The sequence below is a fragment of the Populus alba genome, chromosome 11 (genome assembly GCF_005239225.2).
Source record: "Populus alba chromosome 11, ASM523922v2, whole genome shotgun sequence".
Lineage (NCBI taxonomy): Eukaryota > Viridiplantae > Streptophyta > Magnoliopsida > Malpighiales > Salicaceae > Populus > Populus alba.
In genome coordinates, this window is record NC_133294.1 from 13,137,251 (window position 1) to 13,159,392 (window position 22,142).

Sequence of the window (22,142 nt, forward strand, 5' to 3'; positions counted from 1 at the left end):
AAATTTTTAAAAAAAAACTCGAAGCCTCCTTATTCTATTTTCAGCTTCCACGTAGCTACAAACAAATTATGTACTAATCCTTAATTCTAGCCAAGCCAATTCAAAAGCTACCCAGACAGCACAAAATTCTTTGCTAATCAATTAAGTAGGAGCAAGAAATGACACAAGTCACAAGGTATGTCTCGTGTCAATATCGTCACCCCGTAAACACAACAAACCTATAGGGTAGTCTACCTTGCAATATGATCCGGCTTAGGGTTTCACCAATCTCAATATTTGAATTACAGGTAGATTCGGAAGATCAATCTGATTTATCTCTAAATAATTTTGTTTTACTTTTATTTTAAAATAAAATAATTTCATCTAAATAAAAAATCTAAAAGAAATTGAAATGACATCTCTTTCTAGACAAAAAATTTTAAAAAAATATCTTAGAATTGATCCAGTTAAGTTTTATTCAGATTTGATTATGTTAGCAGAATCATAAATTACTTACGAAGTTATTTAAATTTGATTGGGCTAACTCTCAATTTGATTAAAAAATAAACACGATGCAAATTAAATTCAAAGTTAGGTAGATTATTGAAATTAACTTGTTAGGCTAGACTAAATTTAATAACCATGTCCAGAATGGAGCTAGCTAGTTTAAATTTAAAAAAAAATCTAATAAATTCATAATGGTCATAATTAAAAATATATTGCTAAAAGATAACAGATTGAATGAGAGTTAAAAAAACTTGAAAATAAACATAAAATTGAAGTAAAAAACTACAAAAAAAAAGACGTTTTTTGAAACCAATTGTTTATAGGTAGAAAACTCACCACGTTGATCATAACATTATTGATTTTTTTTAGAAAGCCTAAAAAAAGTAGGAAGAAAAACAAATGAAAAGCTAAAAGAAAAAAATTAAAAGAATTAAAAATAATGGAAAGGAAAACAAAAGGTATAAAGCTAGAGAAAAAACTAGAAATTTCAAGTCCTAATAGCCTAATATCAAAAGATAAAATATAAAAAAAAAACTTGAAATTAGATCGGGCTAATCTTCAAAAATCAGCAACACTAATCACAAGACCGAAATAACCATATAGAATACCAAAAAGAATGTTGAACAAATCTATTACAATTAAAAAATTAAAAAGAAAACAAATAGTAATCAAAACAATAAGAACCAAACTTGATATAAAAAATAAAGAATGAAAATAATGAGAGACTTAATTGAAAAATAAATTAAAAAATGATTAAAAAAAGCAATTAAAAAAATGAGAACCAAGATTGGATTAAAAAACAAATGAAATAAAATGTCAAGGGACAAAATTGAAAGAAAAAAAAAACAAATTCAAGTAAATGATTAAAAAGAGCAATTAAAAAAATAAAGACTAAATCTAGAAAATGAAATGAAATGAAATGTTGACGGATAAAATTAAAAGGAAAAAAAAACTAAGAATTTTTTTTTAAAAAAAAACAACAATCAAGAGAATGAGTATCATATTTGATATATACATAAAACAAAATCAAATAGAAAGAGATGAAATTAAAAAAAAAAAAAAAAAAAATCCAAAACAAATAAAGACCAATCAAAAGAAAGAGGATCATAATTGAATTTCTTTCTTCATTACTTTTTTATCAAAATAATATCATTTTTTAAGTTGAATAAAAAAATCAAGCAATTAGTTAGGGGAAAATCATGTCAACACCCGTTATTTTATTTTTTTTTACCATTATTTTTTTATATCAAAATAATGTTATTTTTACTTCTTACATAATAAAAAAATCTATTAACCCTGGTAACCCGGATCATTTGACCCAATTTGTGATCCGAGACATGAAGAGGGTTAACTACCAGGCCGAGTTTTTAAAGCATGATAAAAAAAAAAAAACACCAAATATGATATGAAAACTCAATGAAAATTAAACAATAAGAAATGAAATTGCTAAAAACCAATCAATCAAGAAGAGAACTCAAAATAAAAGGAATAGAATCATAAGAATGAGGATTAAATTAAAAAAAAAATTATAATCAAATGAGTAGGGATAAAATAAAAAAAATCCAATTAAAAAAAAAAATTAAAAGCAAAATAAATAGGAATCAAAAGAATGACGATTAAGTTTGGAAAAAAAACATAAAAATCAAATATCAAGAGATGAAATTGAAAAACAACAAATTCAATACAATTAAAAGATTGAGGATCACTTTGTAATTTTGCAAGGCCAACACATCTTTTGAGGTGGGGAGAGAGAGAAAGAGAAGGGTAGGAGAAAAATTGTCATCCAAGCTTTGTCTTGCCTTTGCGACTGACACGTGCCAACCCACCATGTAAAAGGTGGCATGCTACTTCGAATATTGTACTTGAAGGCGACCAACGACCACCTCAAGGTGACACAAGTGTCGTCCAAAGGGCACGAATGCTTTCCACCTGTTGATGTGTGCTCTGCACACACTTGTCTCCTTTTCTTTTTTATTTATAAAAAGACCATAACACCATTGACCCCCACGTGATAATTAAAAAAAAAAAACTAGGTAAAAAAACTGAAAATGCCCCTTTACTTCAGGCAAAAAAAAAAAAATGTTGACCGTAAGAGCTATGGGGTAATTAAACTATACAAAAAATGTGAAATTTTGAAAATGCCTCTTATACATTAGCAGTGTTTTTCTTTTTTCAAAGACATAGGAGTAATTACACTATAATGAAGATATGAAAATACAAAATTACCCTTAAGTGTTTATTAAACTATTTGGTTTTTAATGGAGGTATCAATCATTTTATTATGGATTGCTTATACACAATTCACAGTAAAAAACTAATGTCTTTTAGTTTTATTTGTAATGTATCACGTGGCCAAATATTAAGATGTCTCGACATTGTGTATTACAATTGAAGGGTGGATTTTAGGGTTAATTATCTATTTGACATGCGCTTTATCACAGGCTAAATATTTGTTTTAACAAGAAAGTTGAACATGCATGATTTTGCACACATGTTTTTTTACATAAAACATTTTAAGTGCAAATCAAAATATTTATGCATGTATCTAATTAAATAAATTGAAAACTCTCTATCTCCATTAAAAATTCATTAAAGATAACTCAATACATATCTAAAAAAGTCAACAAACGAATGTAAATCAAGATATTTGATCTTGCAACACAATTCATTCACCTAATTGTGTTCAATAACTTTATTTATTAAAATTAATTTTTTTTATTCAATCAAGTGATAGTAGAAATAGATACACACATATAAATTTATTGAATAAGATCAGATAGATATATAAATATATATATATATCACAAATGTTGCACTTAGTAGAATATAAATATGTTTTATCTATAAAAATTAAATACCTACAAAATAATATTTTGAAAAAAACAACCACTATTTAAAAAAGACTAAATACTAGAAACAAAACTAAGAGACAAGGGATATTAATTTAAAAATTATTTTCAAAAATAGATTTTAAAAAAGGCATGATTTTTTTAAAAGGAATTTTTTTTTTTTAAAAAAAGGAGGCTAGTGCTTGGCTCATTTAGACGGGCTCTATTTTTTTTGAAATTCAATTAGAGCAGATGAAAAAAAATGAGAAAACAAATCATGCTTGACCCATTTAGACTCGTTGCCTTGTATTTCCTAGATTTTGACTACTATGATAGCTAAAAAAACAAGATTTATATTTTTTTTTCCAAAAATCTATTTTCAGCCTTTTTTTAACAAAAACACCTAGAAAAGCCTAAACACCTTGAAAAATCCATAAATTGACTTTTTTAAGAAAACCAACACAAAAACCTAAAATCAACCAAAATTAAAAGCTTTTTTTTAGTTTAAATTTGGTTTTTAAAGCAATTTCAAGTTGAAAAAACATCTAAGTTTGACTCCTCTCTCCAAATAAAACCCTTTGACACTAAGATCAGCTATTTTGATGGTCAAAATTGTTGCAAACTTTTATTTTCTCTCTTAACTGCTAGAATTTAGCATCTTTTATATCTTTTTCTCTCTCAAACTAGGACTGAAAATTATAAAAATAAATCTTTGTACCAAAACTAAATTGAAAACTATTTAGTGACTGAATAGTTATAATTTGTAAAATTTAAGGACTAAAGTAAACTTTTTTGATGATAACTTTGAAAGCATCACCTATTTGTAGCGTTTTTTCCACTTTTGTTACTTCGTCTTTTCTATTTTGCCCTTAGTCTTTTCAATTTTGCCCTTAGTCAACAATTTGGATTCAATTATCCTTTAATTTGTCCCTAAAACAATGCAATCACGTAAAAAAAAATTAAGGATCAAAATGAAAAAAAAAACAATAAATCCATAATAAAATATGAGAATGTTAACAATGCATAATGTTTAGAGTCTTTGTTAACTAGACATGGATATGCATTACACCAACAGTACACATTTTTGTTTTCAATAAAAAAAAAATGATGTTTAGATGTCATAATCACGTTTCAATGAAAGAACAAAAATTAACAAGTTAGGTTATAAGTCCGACCAGGTAAGTTAGTTTTATTTTAATTAGATAATAAAAAAAGGAAACAATAGTAAACACATAAAAAGAAAAAAAAAAAGGTGACATTGAAAAAAACCATGAATGATGAAATTGTATAAAACAAGGTGAAAAAACCCGACCTAAGTCAACTCGAGATAGCATGATAAACATGTAACTTGGATAATAGATGTCGAGCTAACCCAACTTAACTTGCAAAATCCGCAGCTCAGGTCATGAGATCGGAATAACTCAAGAGAGAAGAAATCAAAGGAAACAACGAAGTCAATTTATTTTTTAAAAAATGTCAAATGACGAAATCAGAAGAGAAAATAAACAAAAAAGGATATCTACCAGCATTAACTTTTCAAAAAACGGCCCTAGTTATTAGACCGGAAACATCATATATGAAAAAACCATGAAACTTAATCCCTAACAAATCAAATATTGATGGATGAAATTGTAAATAAAAAAATAACACAAAAGGATCAAAAACCAAATAGACCAATTAAAAGAATGAGGATAAAAATTGAAACAAAAAATAAATTAGAGGGAATCTATAATTTTTTTTATTAAAGTGTGAAATTGAAAAGAAAAAAAAAACTTGAATAAAAGAACAAAAAATCAAAAAATTGAGAACCAGATTGAAAAAATAATATACCATAAATTTTGATTGAGTGATGAAATTGAAAACCAATTAAAAAAATGCACAAATGTGTTAAGGAAAAAAATCATAAATTAAAATATTGAGGACCAAAGTGAAAAACAACACATGGAAAATTGCGATTAAAGAAAGAAGTTGAAAAAATAATCAAAACTCTACAAAGGGCAGAGGATAAAAAAGTAGGAATCAAAATAATAGGGACCGGAGTCGAAGAAAAAAGGAATTGAGGGGACCTAGCATAGAAACCGGGGTAAAGAGAGAAAGGAAATGAAAAATAAAAGGGTTATTGACACCAAACTAGATGTCAATCAACAACATGCACCGACCAATAATTAAGGAGATACTAAGACAAATTAGACTTTACCCCCAAGACGACGACATATATCATGCATCAACATTAGATTTTTTTTAATATTTATTATAATACAAAAGACAAAACTTCCTTTACCCACTTTACCTCCTTAATATTAACGAGAAAATACCAAATTGAAAAGACAAAACTAACATTGGATCAAAGTCAAGGACTTTTTCGACTTTATAAGCATGTAAGTAATTTAACTGTGCTTGAATAAATAAAAACCCTAAACTGCCCCTACATGTTAGATCTTAGTTTTCTGCACCTAAAGGTATTTCCATCCTTTTTACATGTCAGTAAAGTCTCTCCAAACCCAATAATCAACCCAATTGTTTTTTTGTTTAAAGGATAAAATAGTAAATTTACTATTACAATCCACAATAAATTATTCACATATTATTCCTAAGTTTAGCAAACACCTCATAAATTCATGCGAGATTAATAAATTCTTTCTTACAAGATTGCTTAAAATATATTTGTGGATAATTAGGAAAGCATCCGTGATAAAACACCAATGCATAAAATAACCTTATATTTGATTAAGTTGTATTTCGTATCTTGGATATATCAATGTTTTGGAACATAGACCTTTAGGAAAGCATCAGGATTTTTCAAAGAAAAAAAACCATTTCTTTATTCTATTTAACCTTTTAAAATCGAAAAGCTGCATTATAGCAAACTCGTTTCTGATAAATTAACCTTCAATTTCCCGCTATTTTACATCCTGTTCAATATATTTGTACATAAATTCTTGGAACACCACAAAGAACAAACACATAAGAACGCACGAACAGTCAAGCTCCTTACGTTCACAAGAATTTGCAGTATCACATTAGATTATTGACTTCTTAACACAATTTGCAGTCAGCCATGCCTTTGCATTATTATTAATTTTAGTTTGTAAACTATACGTGATGCAGCAAAAGAAAATCCCTCAAATTGGAAGTAACATAATCAGTCAAAACTCAAAATCACTGAATTTATGAGAACATAATTTGTGAAAATGAAAGTTGGAAAATACTATATATCAACACCATCCACTAAATTTCCGTTTCATCTAGTTATCATAAGAGATCTGCCCAATAGAGGCTCCAATTCTTCAAATTCAAGCGGAGGATACGTTAACCTTGCATGTCCTTGAATCTAGAACACAAACGTTTTAGTCGCTATCCTCAAAATGTACATTTCAGCTTCTTGATGAAGCAACTGTACCTAAGTAGCAGTTTAGTCACACTGCAATATGAACATAGAGAATAAACTTAACTCTGCTACACCAAACTCTGGAGGCCTATGTGTAGGAAACAATCAGGTACCATCATACAGCACATAACTTCAAGATAGCTCCCCATCAACCTTGCATGGCAAGACTAAAATAAATAAATAAATAAGAAAAAATAAGCATTAAGGGGGCATAGATTTATTTGCAACTCATGTGACTTGATAACATACCATGAACAGACTAATTCGCTTCAACATAAAGCGCTAGAGCAGAAGATGGATTGTGATCTGGTACAATCACAACAGCAGGAAATTAGTAGAGGAGAAATTATGGGCCAACCAGATATATCAAAGTAAAAATTCAAAGATTATGGACACAAACCTTCTGATTCCACCTGCAACCAATCCCTTGTGCATATCAGAGCCTGTCGAGTGTCTGGATTCAGGGAACTGCGATAACTATCAAGCACCCTACCTCCAACACCGAAAGCCAACTCTGGCGCAATAGTTGACATGGGAGTCCCCAGAATGTCTCGTGCCATCATAGACAAGATAGGGTACCTAGGTGTGTGGACTTTCCACCAGTTTAATATGTTGAAATCGCAATTGCGAGGAAAGACCGGTTCTTCCAAGTATTTGTCCAAATCAGATATTGCACTCTGACCTTGAGAAGATTCATGAAGGAACTTGTCAAAACCCTTTAATCTATCCCTACTATCAGTACTGGTGCTAGGTAAACTGCTGCCAGGTAAAGTTGAACCTTGATCAACCAATGTTGAGCAGATGGAGTATGCATTAAAAAGCTCCTTAATGCCATCAGAAACTTCCTTGATTCGATCCAGGGCAGTACTACCATAGATCTGGGAATAATAATATTCCACCAATTTCATCTTGAATCGAGGATCTAAGATGGCTGCTACTGCCAAAGCCAAACTGCACTTGCTCCAATATCTATCAAACTTGGCTTTCATCTTCGATGCCATGGAACTAAGAAAATCATCTGGGTTCTTACACCATTCAATTAACTGGATGTGAACATCACAAATTTCAGGAAAATATATGTTCGCTGTTGGACATTTATCCCCAGAAAAGATATTGGTAATTTCAACAAAGAGTTTCAAATAACCAGTGATGGAACTGGCCCATTCCCACTCTGCATCAGTTAAAGCTGAGGTATAGGCTGGATCACGCTCTTGCAAGAAACAAAATGCACTCTTGTATCCTATGACTGTTTCGAGCATGAAGTATGTTGAGTTCCACCGAGTTGGCAAATCAAGAACCAAATTCTTCTGACTACTGATTCCAATTTGCTGGGCAATTTCATTGAACTTTCCTTGGATTACCTGCGAACTTTTAACATATCGAACACTTCCTCGGACCTTTTCAGTCACCTCTCGGATTGTTTCCATGGCATCTTGAACAATCAAATTTAGAACATGTGCAGCAGAGCGGACATCAAATAATTGACCATTACTCAAAAGGGGCCTGTTTTGTGAGATCCGATCCTTAATTCTGAGCACAATATCATCATCAGCAAAACAATCATCAAATGTCATGGCAAATAACTTGCATTCAACATCCCATTCCATGAGACAATTTATAATCACTTCGGAAAGCATATCTTCAGTATGAGAAGAATCCAAGGTCACAAAATTTAGAATTTTCTGTTGTAATTTCCAGTCCTCATCAATATAGTGCGCTATCAAACACAAGTATTCAGCATTTTCTGGAGAAGACCACATTTCAACAGCAAGGTTAATTCTGCCATGCAATCTATTTATCATCTCATACGCTTTCTGTTTCTCTTTCATATAAATCTCAATACAAGAGACTTCAATGGAGCTATTTGGCACAAACTCAAACAAAGGCTGAAGATTCTTCACAAATATTTTGAATCCAACATGCTCAACCATGGTTAATGGGTAACCATGCAATATTATCATTCGGGCAAGATCCAGACGACTCTGTTCTTGATCAAACCTACAACTTCCAAGGCTAATAATTTCATCTTTTCTCTGTTCATGATCGAACTTTATAATTGTGGGCTTAATATATTCATCTTTTCTTTGTGTTTCATCATAGTTGGCATTGACATTTGCAATGCTAAGGGAAGTATCCTTCTTCTTTTTCTTTGCTGCAAGTAGTTGCGACACATCATAGTTAGATCTTTTAAGACATCTCATTAAGTGATTTCTTAGATGCGTAGTCCCACTATTACTTGACCCACTGAGTTTCTTGTCACAATGCACACAAACAGCATAGCATACATCTGCCTTCCTGATCCTTTGGAAATGATTCCATACGACAGACGTCAACCTCTTTGGTTTCTTAATAGCTGATTCATTTGATACTTCCATTGCATAGGTTTAAGAGCCAGGGTCTGCATTTGACAGGAATCAAGAAAAATTGTGACAAATGAATAATTTAACCTTTGATAAAATTTCAACACTGATGAAACCAATAAAGAAGACATGAAACAACACTAGATTAGACCGATGACCTAGAGATGGGTTAAATCCAAAAACAAAGATTACGTTCCTAACACCTAAAGCCAAAACATAGCATGGTTCACTAGAGAGGCCAAACTCAGGAAAACAAGAAAAATGCTTTGCAATTACTTTCATACTCTTTTTTTCCTGGCAACAATACCTTTAGTATGAGCATCACAAACTAAACATGTGGGTCTCGCTTAAACCAAAACATTGCAGACAATCATGCATCCACAAACTAAACATGTGGGTCTCACTTATACCAAAACATTGCAGACAATCATGCATCCAAAAAGACCAACCCAGCCCAACTCACAAGAAGCAACTCCCTCAACAGAAACGGTTAGGAAACAGTACACAAATGATCTTCCAATTACATCATTAATAAGCAGCGGCCAAAAAACTACGCGACCAACTCTTTCAACTTTCACTATCCTCTAAGGGAAAAAAATAAAAGGCACACGCACATTCAAACGCATTACCAAAATCAAGGCTGTCAGTGGTGTCATCATCTACCAAAGAAATAACAATCACATGACAAATTGTCACAACAAACCAAAAAAATCATTTCAAAATCCAGTATTCTTAAATCACTCAATAAAATCACAGTTCCAGCTCCAGCCTCCATGAATAAAAAATCCAACCAATCCACCAAAAAACAAATGAATTGATCATCTTAAAACCCTAAATTCTCATAGACTCAAAACCCGACATTTCAGATTCAATCTTCCTTATACACCATAACTCAACAGATACAATAAATTCAAAACCAATCCATCATCTCAAAGTCCACAATTCTCAATCAAAATTAACAAAAGGAGCAATAGTTTCAGCTCCAATCACCTCTATAAATATTAAGTGTTCCCGCACCAAGAAACGCTATAAAACATAGATGGACCATCATCAAATTCCCAATTTTCCAAGAAAAAAGAAATACAAACTTTTTAACTTTACTTTTCTCCTTAACATGAATGCAAGATCCAATCGTTCAGCCATTATAACCATCAACTGAACAGTAACAGCAAAAAACAGTAAATGGGCCATCTCAAAATACAGGAAGTAAGCACTAAATCACATTTTGAAAAGAAAGAAAGGAAACAGAAATAAAGAAAAAAGACTTGCGTATACAAGAACCTTAAAGAAACAAAAAAAAAAAAGGTGAAAAACGAATCATGAGCGAGAGAGGGTCTTACATGGATTCTTGGATAAGCTTTGCTTTTTGAGCTCCACAGAGCCCGATCAGAGGATCCGGGAAGGTTTAGAGTTTGGACTCGGTGAAGAAAAGAAAAGATAAAAAAGGATCCGGTGTGGGGTTGTTGAGATTTGGAGAGAAAACGGGTAAGGATCCGGTAAGAAATCTGGTCATGTTGGAAACGAGTTGTGGGCCAATAACCAGTGTTGGAAATATACTTTTTTTTTTGTTTGTTAAAGCGGAGTTGGTAGAGCCGTAGAGGTGGTGTTTGTATAAAAAAAAGAAGTAAGTTTGGATCATAATAAAAACATAAATAAATAAAGGGACCATGTTGAAATTTAATTTGAAGCTAAACCCATGCTTGGGTCCGTTTGCTCATTGTTAGGTTGATTTGTGGTGCGTTGGGTTTCGACAAAATGTGGGGGCATTGTTTTTGGATTGGACCTAACCAAGTCTCTCATTGTACTTTTTTTTTCTTTTTCTTTTTATTTCTTTTATGATTTAAGCTCTAGATATTAAAATGATATTTTAATATCATGCGTATGTCAAAAGAATGTTAGTTTAATTTCATTGACGGAAGTGCATTTTCTTTTTATGAATGGGATGTACAAAAAGGGATGGAAATGGATTAAAAAAAATAAGAATCGATTTGTTTTTTTAAATTAGCAAATAGGGGTCAAATGTTTCTCATCACTTTTTGATTTGATGGGCTCCTGGTCATGTTACTTCAGCTTCCTATTTTCCATCTCGATAATTATTAAAACAATTGAGAGAGGCGAGTCTCTCGTCTCTCTCCTGTTTTCCTCTCCATTTCTTTTGATTTTATCAACAAATAAAATATATTAAAATAAAAAATTTTAGAATTATAATAATAATTGCAGTGTAAGATAATTTTTATTTAAAAATATATTAAAATAAAAATATTTTATTTTTAAAAAATTATTTTTGATTTTAACACATTAAAACGGTTTGAAAATTAAAAAAAATTATTTTAAATAAAAAAATAAAAAAATCAAAATTTGAAGGATAACGGTTTGCACCACGTTCCTAAACACACCCGAAGAAAAAATTGAATCTCTTGTCTCTTGATTTGAAAATTCTATTCTATTTAATATTGCAATATGGTCACTTTTTAAAAAATAAAATAAAATTTGTATTTTAATTTTTTTTATTGTTAGATTGTTTTGATCTATTAGTATAATAAAATTAAAAAAAATTAATGTATTTAAAAAAAATACTTTATAAAAAACCTAGAATAACAATGCTAGACATTTCACATTCCCATTTCTTTCATTCTCACTGATTATCTCTCTTTCTTTTTCTTTTTTTCTTTTATTTTTTAAGAAGAGGATGACCAAATTGAGTCCCTCCCTCTCCGATGCAAATGCAAAGCACGGTTCCTAGGCGGAAACTGCTTCTTGAATCGTGGAAAACGAAGACTTATTTGCGTAATTTTCAAATTCAGCCCAGTCTAAGTGTTGATTCGGGATCTAAAAAATTTAAATTGAAATTGAATCAGGTTAAAAAAAAAATAGAAAAAAAAAATCAGTATGATTTGGCGGGTTGACTTGACTAACCTGGCAAATTAATCTTGCGACTTGATAAAAAACTTGGTTACAACTAGTTGATTTTTGTTTTTTTATTAAAACGACTTCATTTTAATTATTATTTTTTTAAAATTGACCTAAACAACTTGTTCAAAATCCGGTGACTCGGTCAAAACTCGAAACTTGAACTTTAAATCGGGCTAATTCTAAAAACTATGCTTATTCAGGTCTTACAATTCTTATCAATTGATTTTAATTTTTTCTTGCTAAGTTGTTAATTCTTTCCTAATTTATTTTCGTAAGATTTTGTTGCTATGATAGCAATTCTTTCCTAGCTTATTTCCTGAATTATAGCATCATATGTAATCATTTAAAAGTGGTAGTGATGGAAAAAAAAGGTAGTTGCCAATTTTTGTTGAATGATAAATTTGAGAATGAAGAGATTTAATTGATTGATAGAGAGACTATGTTTTGTATTTCTTTCCCTCTTAGCAGTCGACGTGAGGTTGACTAAGGAGGTTTGCACTAATTTTGGGATTAGAGCAAGGTTTACACTAATTTCCTTCCTCAACCTTTGGTGGTAATTTTTACAATATGTTAAATAATCAAAACCCAAACACTGACCTACCCCAACTACAAGAACAGATCACCCAACTTGCATTTGTCTTGGAACAGATTAATCATAGGTTCTATACAATGGATGAACATCGAGCTCGAGATGAGTTTGAACCTCATAATAAATAGGTAGCTAGCTTTTTCAGTTATTTATTAATCAGGATAATAGTTTTATTAACTAAAATAACTAGTTTCTATAATTATTCATTAGTTAGGGAAACAGTTTCATTTACCAAGATTACTTGTTTCTTTAACAATTAACATTTATCAAATAGATTACTATACATTGAAGGAAAAATTGCTTACACTATTAATTAATACATTAGTTTAAAATTGTCGAGCACCTACTTGATATATGGGGTAAGTAAAATTATCTCTTGCTGCTAAGTGGGTTTTGTGGTCTCTCCTTTACCAATAAAAACAATATCATTTATTATTAAATCCTTAATTTATTTTGAAATTTAACTCGATAAACAATCAATTTATTCTTTACTTAAATTATTTAATATGTTTCCATATCATTTAAACTAATTATTATTAGCATTTAACTTATATTAACAATTTTAGTCTTATAATTTTCAATATTTAAATCTTATATTAAGATCATGTCTATATAAATTTTTTAAAGCTAGCTACTTATAGCCGACTTGACTTAATTTAATCACTCAAACATATTGATCAATACTTTAACCACATACAAAGTCTAAGTATTTAAGTCTTTTTTAGATGATTTGGGTAAAAATAGATTTTCAAGTCAAAACAATAAATATTTTATTTTTTCACCACATTTGGCATTTTAAAAAAATAGAGCTTGCATGTGAGCCTTTTCTCAATGGGCCAAGCGCTGACCTGGCTTACCAAATCCATTTACACCTATTTTTTTTTTTTTTTTGTAATTTTTCCATTTAAAGAAAACCAAGCTTGTTTTATATGCTTTTTTAATTTATATTTAAACTAATACCCCTCTCTTTATTTTTATTTATTTTTAGTCTTTTTTAGATAGTAATTGTTTTTTTTAATTTTTTTTATATGTATTTAATTTTGAAGATATTATTCTAATTCATCTTTAATTTTTTTGTGTTTTATATAATTAAACTTTATTTAACAAGAATATTTTTTTATTAATATTTCTAATAAGCATAAATTTTTATAAGATATTTTTTTTTATTTTCATTTTATTTAATTAATTTTATATATGTCAATTTCTACTATTATTTGATCAAATAAAAAAATAATTTTAATTAACAAAGTCATTGAATATAATATGATAAATATATCAATTATTTTGATTTATATATATTTTTCTGATTTTTTTAAATATATTTTTAATTATTATTAATAAATTTTATTTATTTAATTAAATATATATATATATATATATTTTTTTTTATTTTTACTTGATATTTTTTTATTGTGAAAAAATATGGAAAAAGAAAGCTTCATGTTTAATTTTTTTTATTAAAAAAACAAATATATCCGGTCTGCGGTCAATTAGCTGGAATGCTCCAAACAGCAGTGAAAACCCGCCGACTTTAACACTTCCTCACTCGCCATAAAAAAAACAAAACGATTCCCTCAATTTCCCCTGTACTGTCTCGTCTCCGGCGAAATTCTCAGGTGAGTATCCTTAAAACCCTTTGAAATCAAATGGGTATACAATAAATTCATGCAGCACGTACTGTTTAAGCCTTTAATAGATTGGGGTTTATTGGTTGTTGCCTATGGATAGACAGATAGATGGGTTGATATTTATCTACATAAATTGGAAGATTTTGAATATAGTTTTAGCACACAAGGAAGTTTACTTTTTATTTATTTATTTATTTCGACTCAGTATTAATCCAAGCAAATCATAAGATTTTTTCTTCCAAATGCAATTTGACTTAGGTCATTGATTCAAAACAATAGATTTTTAATCAGGTAATATTTTTTTTTTTTTCAAATTGGTATGCAGTAAAATCAATCAATTAGTCTTCGTTGGTTATTGGTTTTGGAAATTAATTGGCTTAATCGGAACAACAAAGCATGGATTTTAACAATTATTTTCTTCGTAGTCTCATTTAATGGATCGTAATTAGTAATTCTAATGTCTTTTCATTTATCAGGGTTGGTGAGGTAGAATGGAATCAAGGACTAGAAAGAGGTCATCGCTGAACAACAATGAAGACAGGATCAGCACGCTACCAAATGTACTTCTCCATCACATTTTATCTTTTTTGGACGCAGTGCAGGTTGTTCAAACCTGTGTTTTGTCCAGAAGATGGATGGATGTGTGGAAATCTCATCCCTATCTTGACTTCAATTTTGAGACTTTTTCATCCTTAATAAGTTCATATTATTATGACGATGACATGAACAATTTCACTGATTTTATCAGTCATGTTTTAGTACGTCGTAATAACGTCAAGGCTTTTAAGCTTTCCTTAGATACACGTCGTGATTGTCAATATAGTGTGGTAGAATCTCTGATATATTATGCAGTTAAACATTACGTGGAAGAGATATCTATAAATACTGCTCATTGGGATGTGCCAATTGTGTTGCCTCGTTGTTTCTTTGACTGTGAATCATTGAGAAGCCTGAAATTGAAAGTTGACGGTGGTCTAGCTTTGCCAAAGTCATTGGGGTTGCAGTCTCTGAAGACATTGCATCTTGGTGGGGCTCAGAATTTTGATGGAAAGATTTTCTCAAGTTGCCCAAATCTTGAAAATCTGACAATTGAAGATATATGCTTAAACGTGATTGAAAACTTCAATATTCATGCTCTTAGTCTGAAAAGCTTGGAAATTTTAAATTGGAGATATAATAGAATTAAGCAGGGGTGCAAAGTTATGTTATTTGCTCCTAAGCTTACCAGTTTCAAGTTTGATGGGAACACTCCTCTATTTTGGTCTGAAGTGAATCTTACCTCTTTGGATGATGTAAATGTAGTCTTGCAGAGATACTATCACAATCATTACTATCCATTCTATGTAGTTGAAGATGAATACATTTCAGAAGAAGAAGAAACCGAGCAGGGGCTTGGTCTCAATCTCATCAAGATGCTTCATCAGTTCTGCAGTGCAAAATCTTTGACATTATCCATGAATATCATTGAGGTGCATATTTTAAAACATTCTACAATTTAAGAGATTGTTTTGTTAAAGTTTGTGGTACAAGGCTGTGAAGTTCAGATGGCATGTCATCATTAGAGATATTGCGAATTTTACCATTTTTGTCTCTTTAAAGATTTGTGCAGGAGGTTGTATTCTTAATTTGCGTGGCTATCTTTAAGAAAATGATTTTCTTAGTGTGCATTCATTTAGACGCGTCTTGTTAACCTTTCATAAAGTTCCTAGCACATTAACTACTACTTCATTCCCTAGAGTGCTGCTAATTTAGGTGACAAATGCCTCCTATTATGTTTTACATTGAAGAGTTGAAAGATATTCTCTTAACTGCATGAAAGAATTTTAGGATTTCGTGTGTGGTCGCTTGCTTGTGCATTAGCCCAAGTGCGTTTGATAAGGACTCTTTAGGATTTGGGAGTCATATTCCTGAAATTCTGTAATATTAACTATTAGGCAGTGTTGAATTCTACAGGTGATGGCATAAGCTTTTTGACATTAAATATTTACTTTTTTTAATGCTATGAGTTTGCTTTGTATTTTGGCAATGGTGCTGCTACTGATTGACCCTCAAAGTGTAATGTTGAAACGTGACATATCCTTGAATAATTGAATTTTACATTCCATGCATCTTAAATGCGTTCTTATCCTCAGGCTCTCTCCTTCTTTATGGTGGCATGCTGGGCATAGATACAATAAATTTGAGCATACATCTTTTACAGTTATTTTTTCCATACAATCTTACCACTGATTGGTTGGCTTGCAAGGCTTTGAATATTTGATAAAACTGGATTTTCTTGAGCTGCAATTTTTTATTCAAGTATGGTCGAGGGTCATTAACAGATTATTAATTTTCTCATTTATAGCTTTCAAGTAGTGTTACAAGTTAAAAGGATTCGTTTGTTCTTTTTCATGCATATTTTACTCACGACTAAATAATAATAATAATAATAATAATTATTATTATTATTATTATTTAGTTAGCGATACCTAAAAGAATTTCATTTGATGAAATATCAAATCCTTTATATTCTTGTTCTGCTGCTGACTTTTGTTCATTAATAACTAACAGACTGTTTTCTTCTGCCATACCCAACTAATGTTTATCATTTGTTGCTCACTGAATAACTAAAATGTTAATTATTCTATTTATTTATTTATTTTGCAAGGGTTTGTTTCTTGAACATCCTTTAGTCTGGTTTCATTTTATATGAAATTTTCATGTTTCCAGGTTCTCTCAAAGGTTCCAGCTGCTCTAAATAAACATCCTTCTCCGTTTTCTAATTTGAAGTATCTGAAGTTGAAAACTGACCACAAGGATGTCACTCTACCTGCCCATGTCTTGAATTACTTTCTTAGAAGCTCTTCTTTGCTGAAAGTATGCTTCTAATATCTCCCAAGGTAATCGAACATCTCCTTCTACATTCAAAGTTACTGTTGATGCCACTTAAATAATAACTGCTTCAGTCTCACACTAACATGCCTTGTAATTTCGTGGGCACAAAGCTGTGAAGCTATATGAAGGCAGTTTTTTCCATTACCATACGCATGTGAATGTCTTTCAAGTGCTTAGGTACTCCTGTGACACCTGTAATCTACATTCTAATCGATCTGGCTTGATCCTTGTAGCATACAGCAATACAATATATGATGTTCTTTTTCCCGCAAACATTGCTTGGTTAATCCAATGTAATGAGTAGCTCCGATTGAAATCAGCAGTTTGCATTAAACTTGCTGAGAAAGAACCCTGCATACGATGTGTTAGCAAAATTTGCCCAAAAGGTAAAAAGGAAATTGTTGGGTGATCTCTCGTTCTTGCATGTCGAACTTGCAAATATTTATTTACCTGTTGATTAAATAGGAGCGGTAGTTGTTCACTGCCAAAGGCTAAAATTGATTGATAAGAGTTAAATTAACTAAGAGTTATTATTGATTAGGAGTTATGATTGATCAGGGAAGATAGGAAGTCATCCATCTTAGTATAATCTCCCAGATTAGATATAGACTCTTATGAGAAACTTTAACATATATATGGATGATTATATCTTAAACACAGTTTCTGTATGTAATTTGTAACTTCCTTACATTTTTTTTTATTTCACTTTTTTATAGTGCTCTTTTGCATTGGAGTATATTTATTCTTCTTTTCCCTTTTTCCTCCTTTTCACTATGCATCTTCGACAACAATATATATTTCTTAAGGATTGAAATTTTAGACACTATTTGATTTTGTGAGGCTAGTGCTCGAGATTATGTTCCTAGTTGTCGGAAGGAAGAAACGAAGATAGCATAATTGATCTTGAAAATTATTTGATTGATCGATCAATCCATAGACTGGTAAAAAAAATCATTATTATGACAGAGGCTAGTTACAAGGCCATGAAGAATTTAACAACTAATTACCAGCTCAAGGACTAATTGAGCAGGCTTAATTAGATTTACCGCGCTATGGTTATTCATCGTTTAACTCCCTTAAGCATCAAACAATTGCACATGGACAGGCTTGAAGTGCTCTGCATCTTTTACCTCTGTTACCATGAACATCAGGCGTTACTACTCCTTCCACGTCATCTGATTAGAGATGAAAAACACAACCAGCATGAATCGCGACAATAATGATGTGGTAGATTATGATTAATGAACTGAATCAAATTTAAAATAAGTTAATACAAAATTGATCTCTCATATAAAAACTCGAGGAGCAAGTACGAAGTATCTTCCAAGAGCAAATGCTTTGATGGGAATGTACGGAGGTTGCCACCGTCACTTGGGTGTCATATGTTAGTTTAACAAGCATTGATGCAAGCCTAACATTATTAGGGTATGATCACACACTATGTAGGTATACATAGGCTTACATACCGTCTCAAATTGATTATTTGACTCGACAACATTATAGTACACAACCTTACTTGTTCCTAGGCAATTTACAATGCCCCACAAGTTACTTTCCAACATGGTAATGTGAAACCTCTTATACCTCAAGGACTTGTTATCATACACAAATAATGTTGTAAATAGATAGGGTTAAGCTAGCTTAATACCTAAGTAGTTCTTTGAATAAGACAGAAGTAATGTTGTAAATATATAGGGTTAAGCTAGCTTAATACCTAAGTAGTTCTTTGAATAAGACAGACAATCAATAAGAGAACATTTATTAAATTCATTGATCAATGTGGTGATGGTGCACAAATCACTTAATGAAGTTATTACTGTTTGGCTCATCACCAACTAAAATAGCCTTTCATTGATTCTTTATGCTATCGACAAACTCAATCAATAGTTTGAAAGAAATAAAGAATCGTTTTAATGAGTACTTGTCATTGACTAACTTAATTAGGATTGTCTAAGATTTAGGACAACATATAGAAAGTTATGCTCTTTGATTCGGGACTCTAAAACCAAATGCATAATAGATATAATAAAACAAGAGTGCATTAAATTCATTACGGAGTGGATGTAGTGGAGTATTACAACAAGGTTTATGAGAACCAAGAACTTGGATATCTACACACTTGAGGGTCTAGCCCATTAGTCAACTGCAAAGCTTGTCTTTGTGAATATCCCGGGTTCGATCCTCAAGAGTACCAGCCTGTCACCCCCGCGGTGCCTTACCTGCCTACTGGGCTTGCAGGATGTTCAGTAGGCCCTGGGATTAGTTGTGGTGCGCGTAAGCTGGCCCGGACACCTAGGATCATCAAAAAAAAAAAAAAAAAAGAACTTGGATATCTACATCCTAACAAATGATTTTGTTTGATATTAAAAGATTTTTGAGAAATGAGAAGAAAAAAAAAAAGCCATAGAGGAGAATATACCCAAGTGGTTATTTCAATGAAGTTAAAATCGCAAATCCAATGATTTACTTAAACTCTGATGAAGAGTTCAAAGAAAAACATTATTAACATTGAGTATCTTGATATTATTCTTGTAAGAATTAAACATTACTTTATAATAACTTTCTTTTTGAAATTAATTTTGATAGAAGAAATTAAATAAAAAATATGAAATTTTAACCCACATCATCAGTAAAAATTAAAGAGATATTAATATGGTTAAAGTGAAATGTTCAATGCACCAAATCAACATGTTGGCTTGTTTTTAATCAATTTTAATTCAACACTTAAATTTTTAGAAATTATGTGAATCTGGAAAGTTGTAGGGAACTAGTTCTCAATCCACTGTGCAAACACATATAATTTCACAGGCAGTCATTAAACATCCCATCATCGAGTTTGTGCTTGATTTTTTTAAAAAATATTTGAATTTCTCACTTTTTAAAGAATTCAAAGTAAAGGGACTACAACTAGAAGTTTTGAAAAAATACAACTCTTTTTATCCCAATAAGAAAGAAAAGGAAAAATCAGTCATGACAACCAAGGAAATGAGAGGGAAAAATAGAAAAGAAAAGAAGAATGGATTGTTAGATTCACACTAGAGCTCCATCACTATCATGTGTTACCGCACAATAAATTTCTTGTCAAGATGATTCAATGATACTAAAAAAGGTCATTGTCATATCTTGGAGGAGGCTATACACACCTCCTTAATATAGTAGCTTTCCTTACACACTAGCGATTGTAGCACACAAAACATCTTTTATCTTTGATTCTCTTATAACTCTTTAATTTAGTCACAATTTTGATCTCTCTCAAGCTCAATAAAGGCCTAAATAGGGGAGAATAAATGAAGGGAAAGGAAATAAATAAATGGCCCAAATTGAGTGAGCTTATTATGGTTGTGTCCATGACACGAGTTTCTAATTTGACAAGCTAGTCTAGATTAACTTGAGTTATGAATTTGACAGGTTAATATAAATGAATTGAATAAGTTACCGTCTCAATTGTTTTTTAAAAGATATCATCTTGAAATATTTTTTGTAGTCAAATCATGTTTTTAAACCTTTCGATTTGTCAAATCAACTAGGTCACGTTGAGTTAACTTTTACATAACTTAATTTGAAGTCCAAGTAAGGAAAAAGATCAAGTTGGGAGCTTTTAATATTGACACATTGGGCCAAATTTAGTGACATTTTCAAAGAGCTCACCATGAATTGGACATTCTTTAATATATTAAAAAAACATAAATTAATTTTTTTTAATGAAATAAACAAAGTTTGAATAACATTATCTTAAAATATTTATTCAGATCAGGTTTTCACCGAGTAAACTTTATAAATTCTATTATTATAAATTTATACCTATTTATTTTTTAAAAATTATGATCATAAGAATGTCATTAACACCATGAATCGATGCTTGCAATGAGCATGAGAAACGAAGTTTGTAGTTTCTTTTAATTATATTGCTTAAGTTTTTCCCTCCCACTACTTTGACTATAATTTTGAGCTGTCAAAATGTTTTAAAAATAATTATTTTTCTACACAATTCTCTGGTATTGGCAATTCCTTCGGCCTTACATCCTAATTTATTAAAATCTTGGATATCTTGTCACAATAGTCAATGAGTTATAGGTAACTGATATTAATATCATCCTTATTTGTTAAGAGTATTGTCTTTGAACTTCTTGTTTGTCACATACAATAATTTGTATAATCCTTCTTTATAATTCAAGGAGATTGATATATTACATTGCTATCTTTATTTTTTTAATAAGTTAATTTTAAAATGTCGTTATGAAGATATAAATTTACCAAAATTGATGAGGCTTTGGTCTTAGAAAAGGTTCGAATTTTGAAGAGTCTTCAAGCATTGATTGTAATAACAACTTTAATTCTAATTCACATTATGAGTTCAAAAAGAGACAAAAAAGAGAATGGAATTCAAACTAAAAATAGTAAATAATTTTTTGAGTGAAATATAATTTTTTTTTTAATATCACCATTTAAGCATTAGATACCTATATAGTCAAGTCTTGTTATCATATTACCAATTGCAACTACTTTACCCGTATAAAATTGGATTAGTTTTGCACCACATCAATTTCATGATTTCTTTCTATCACATGAAAGCTTATGAGATATAGAAGTCTTAGCATGACCTGTGGTGTAAAAAATGATACAAGATAATCATAAAAGCTTAAATGATTTTATTATTAACAAAGAAAGTTTGAGCTATAGGAGTAACTTAAAAAAATAAAAAATTATTTTGACAACATTTAGTTTAAATATTAGTATATTACACAATACCTTATAATAAATGATTGGATTTATATACAACCAATATGTGACAAATGAATATGACAACCTAACTAGTCAAATATTTCATTTAAGTAACCACCCTAACCAAATCATTTTTTTTTAATTATGTTAATTATGATCTGAATTAAACTGAATTGAAAACCAATTCAAATCAAACCGACTTAGATTGGTACTTTTTTTTTTTTATTAGCAAATAACCAATAGGTCTTTTAATTAGAATTGTTTATATATATATATATATATATATAGACCTATTTTAATGCTTATTACAATAGTTATTTATTGAATTGAGATTAAGAAGTTTTCATAATAGGC

At 30.4% G+C, this 22,142-nt stretch overlaps 2 protein-coding genes across 4 annotated transcripts; one reads left to right on the top strand and one right to left on the bottom strand.

Moving 5' to 3' along the window:
- Window positions 1–6,453: 6,453 nt before the first annotated feature.
- LOC118043693 (zinc finger BED domain-containing protein RICESLEEPER 1) lies at window positions 6,454–10,611 on the bottom strand. 2 transcript variants are annotated; one of them, XM_035051728.2, is made up of 4 exons: window positions 10,403–10,611; window positions 7,103–9,100; window positions 6,952–7,008; window positions 6,454–6,855 (listed from the first exon to the last, which is right to left on the bottom strand). In XM_035051728.2, the coding sequence occupies exons 2-3, from the start codon at window positions 9,075–9,077 to the stop codon at window positions 6,962–6,964; spliced, it is 2,022 nt and encodes a 673-aa protein (XP_034907619.1). In that variant the 5' UTR covers window positions 9,078–9,100; window positions 10,403–10,611; the 3' UTR covers window positions 6,454–6,855; window positions 6,952–6,961. The 2 variants fall into 2 exon arrangements, with proteins under 2 accessions (XP_034907619.1, XP_034907620.1); XM_035051729.2 differs by having other exon boundaries at window positions 6,454–6,869.
- A 3,443-nt stretch (window positions 10,612–14,054) lies between these two features.
- LOC118043691 (F-box/LRR-repeat protein At3g26922) lies at window positions 14,055–17,339 on the top strand. 2 transcript variants are annotated; one of them, XM_035051726.2, is made up of 4 exons: window positions 14,055–14,180; window positions 14,669–15,661; window positions 16,902–17,071; window positions 17,177–17,339. In XM_035051726.2, the coding sequence occupies exons 2-3, from the start codon at window positions 14,684–14,686 to the stop codon at window positions 17,058–17,060; spliced, it is 1,137 nt and encodes a 378-aa protein (XP_034907617.1). In that variant the 5' UTR covers window positions 14,055–14,180; window positions 14,669–14,683; the 3' UTR covers window positions 17,061–17,071; window positions 17,177–17,339. The 2 variants fall into 2 exon arrangements, with proteins under 2 accessions (XP_034907617.1, XP_034907616.1); XM_035051725.2 differs by having other exon boundaries at window positions 16,902–17,339.
- Window positions 17,340–22,142: the final 4,803 nt, after the last annotated feature.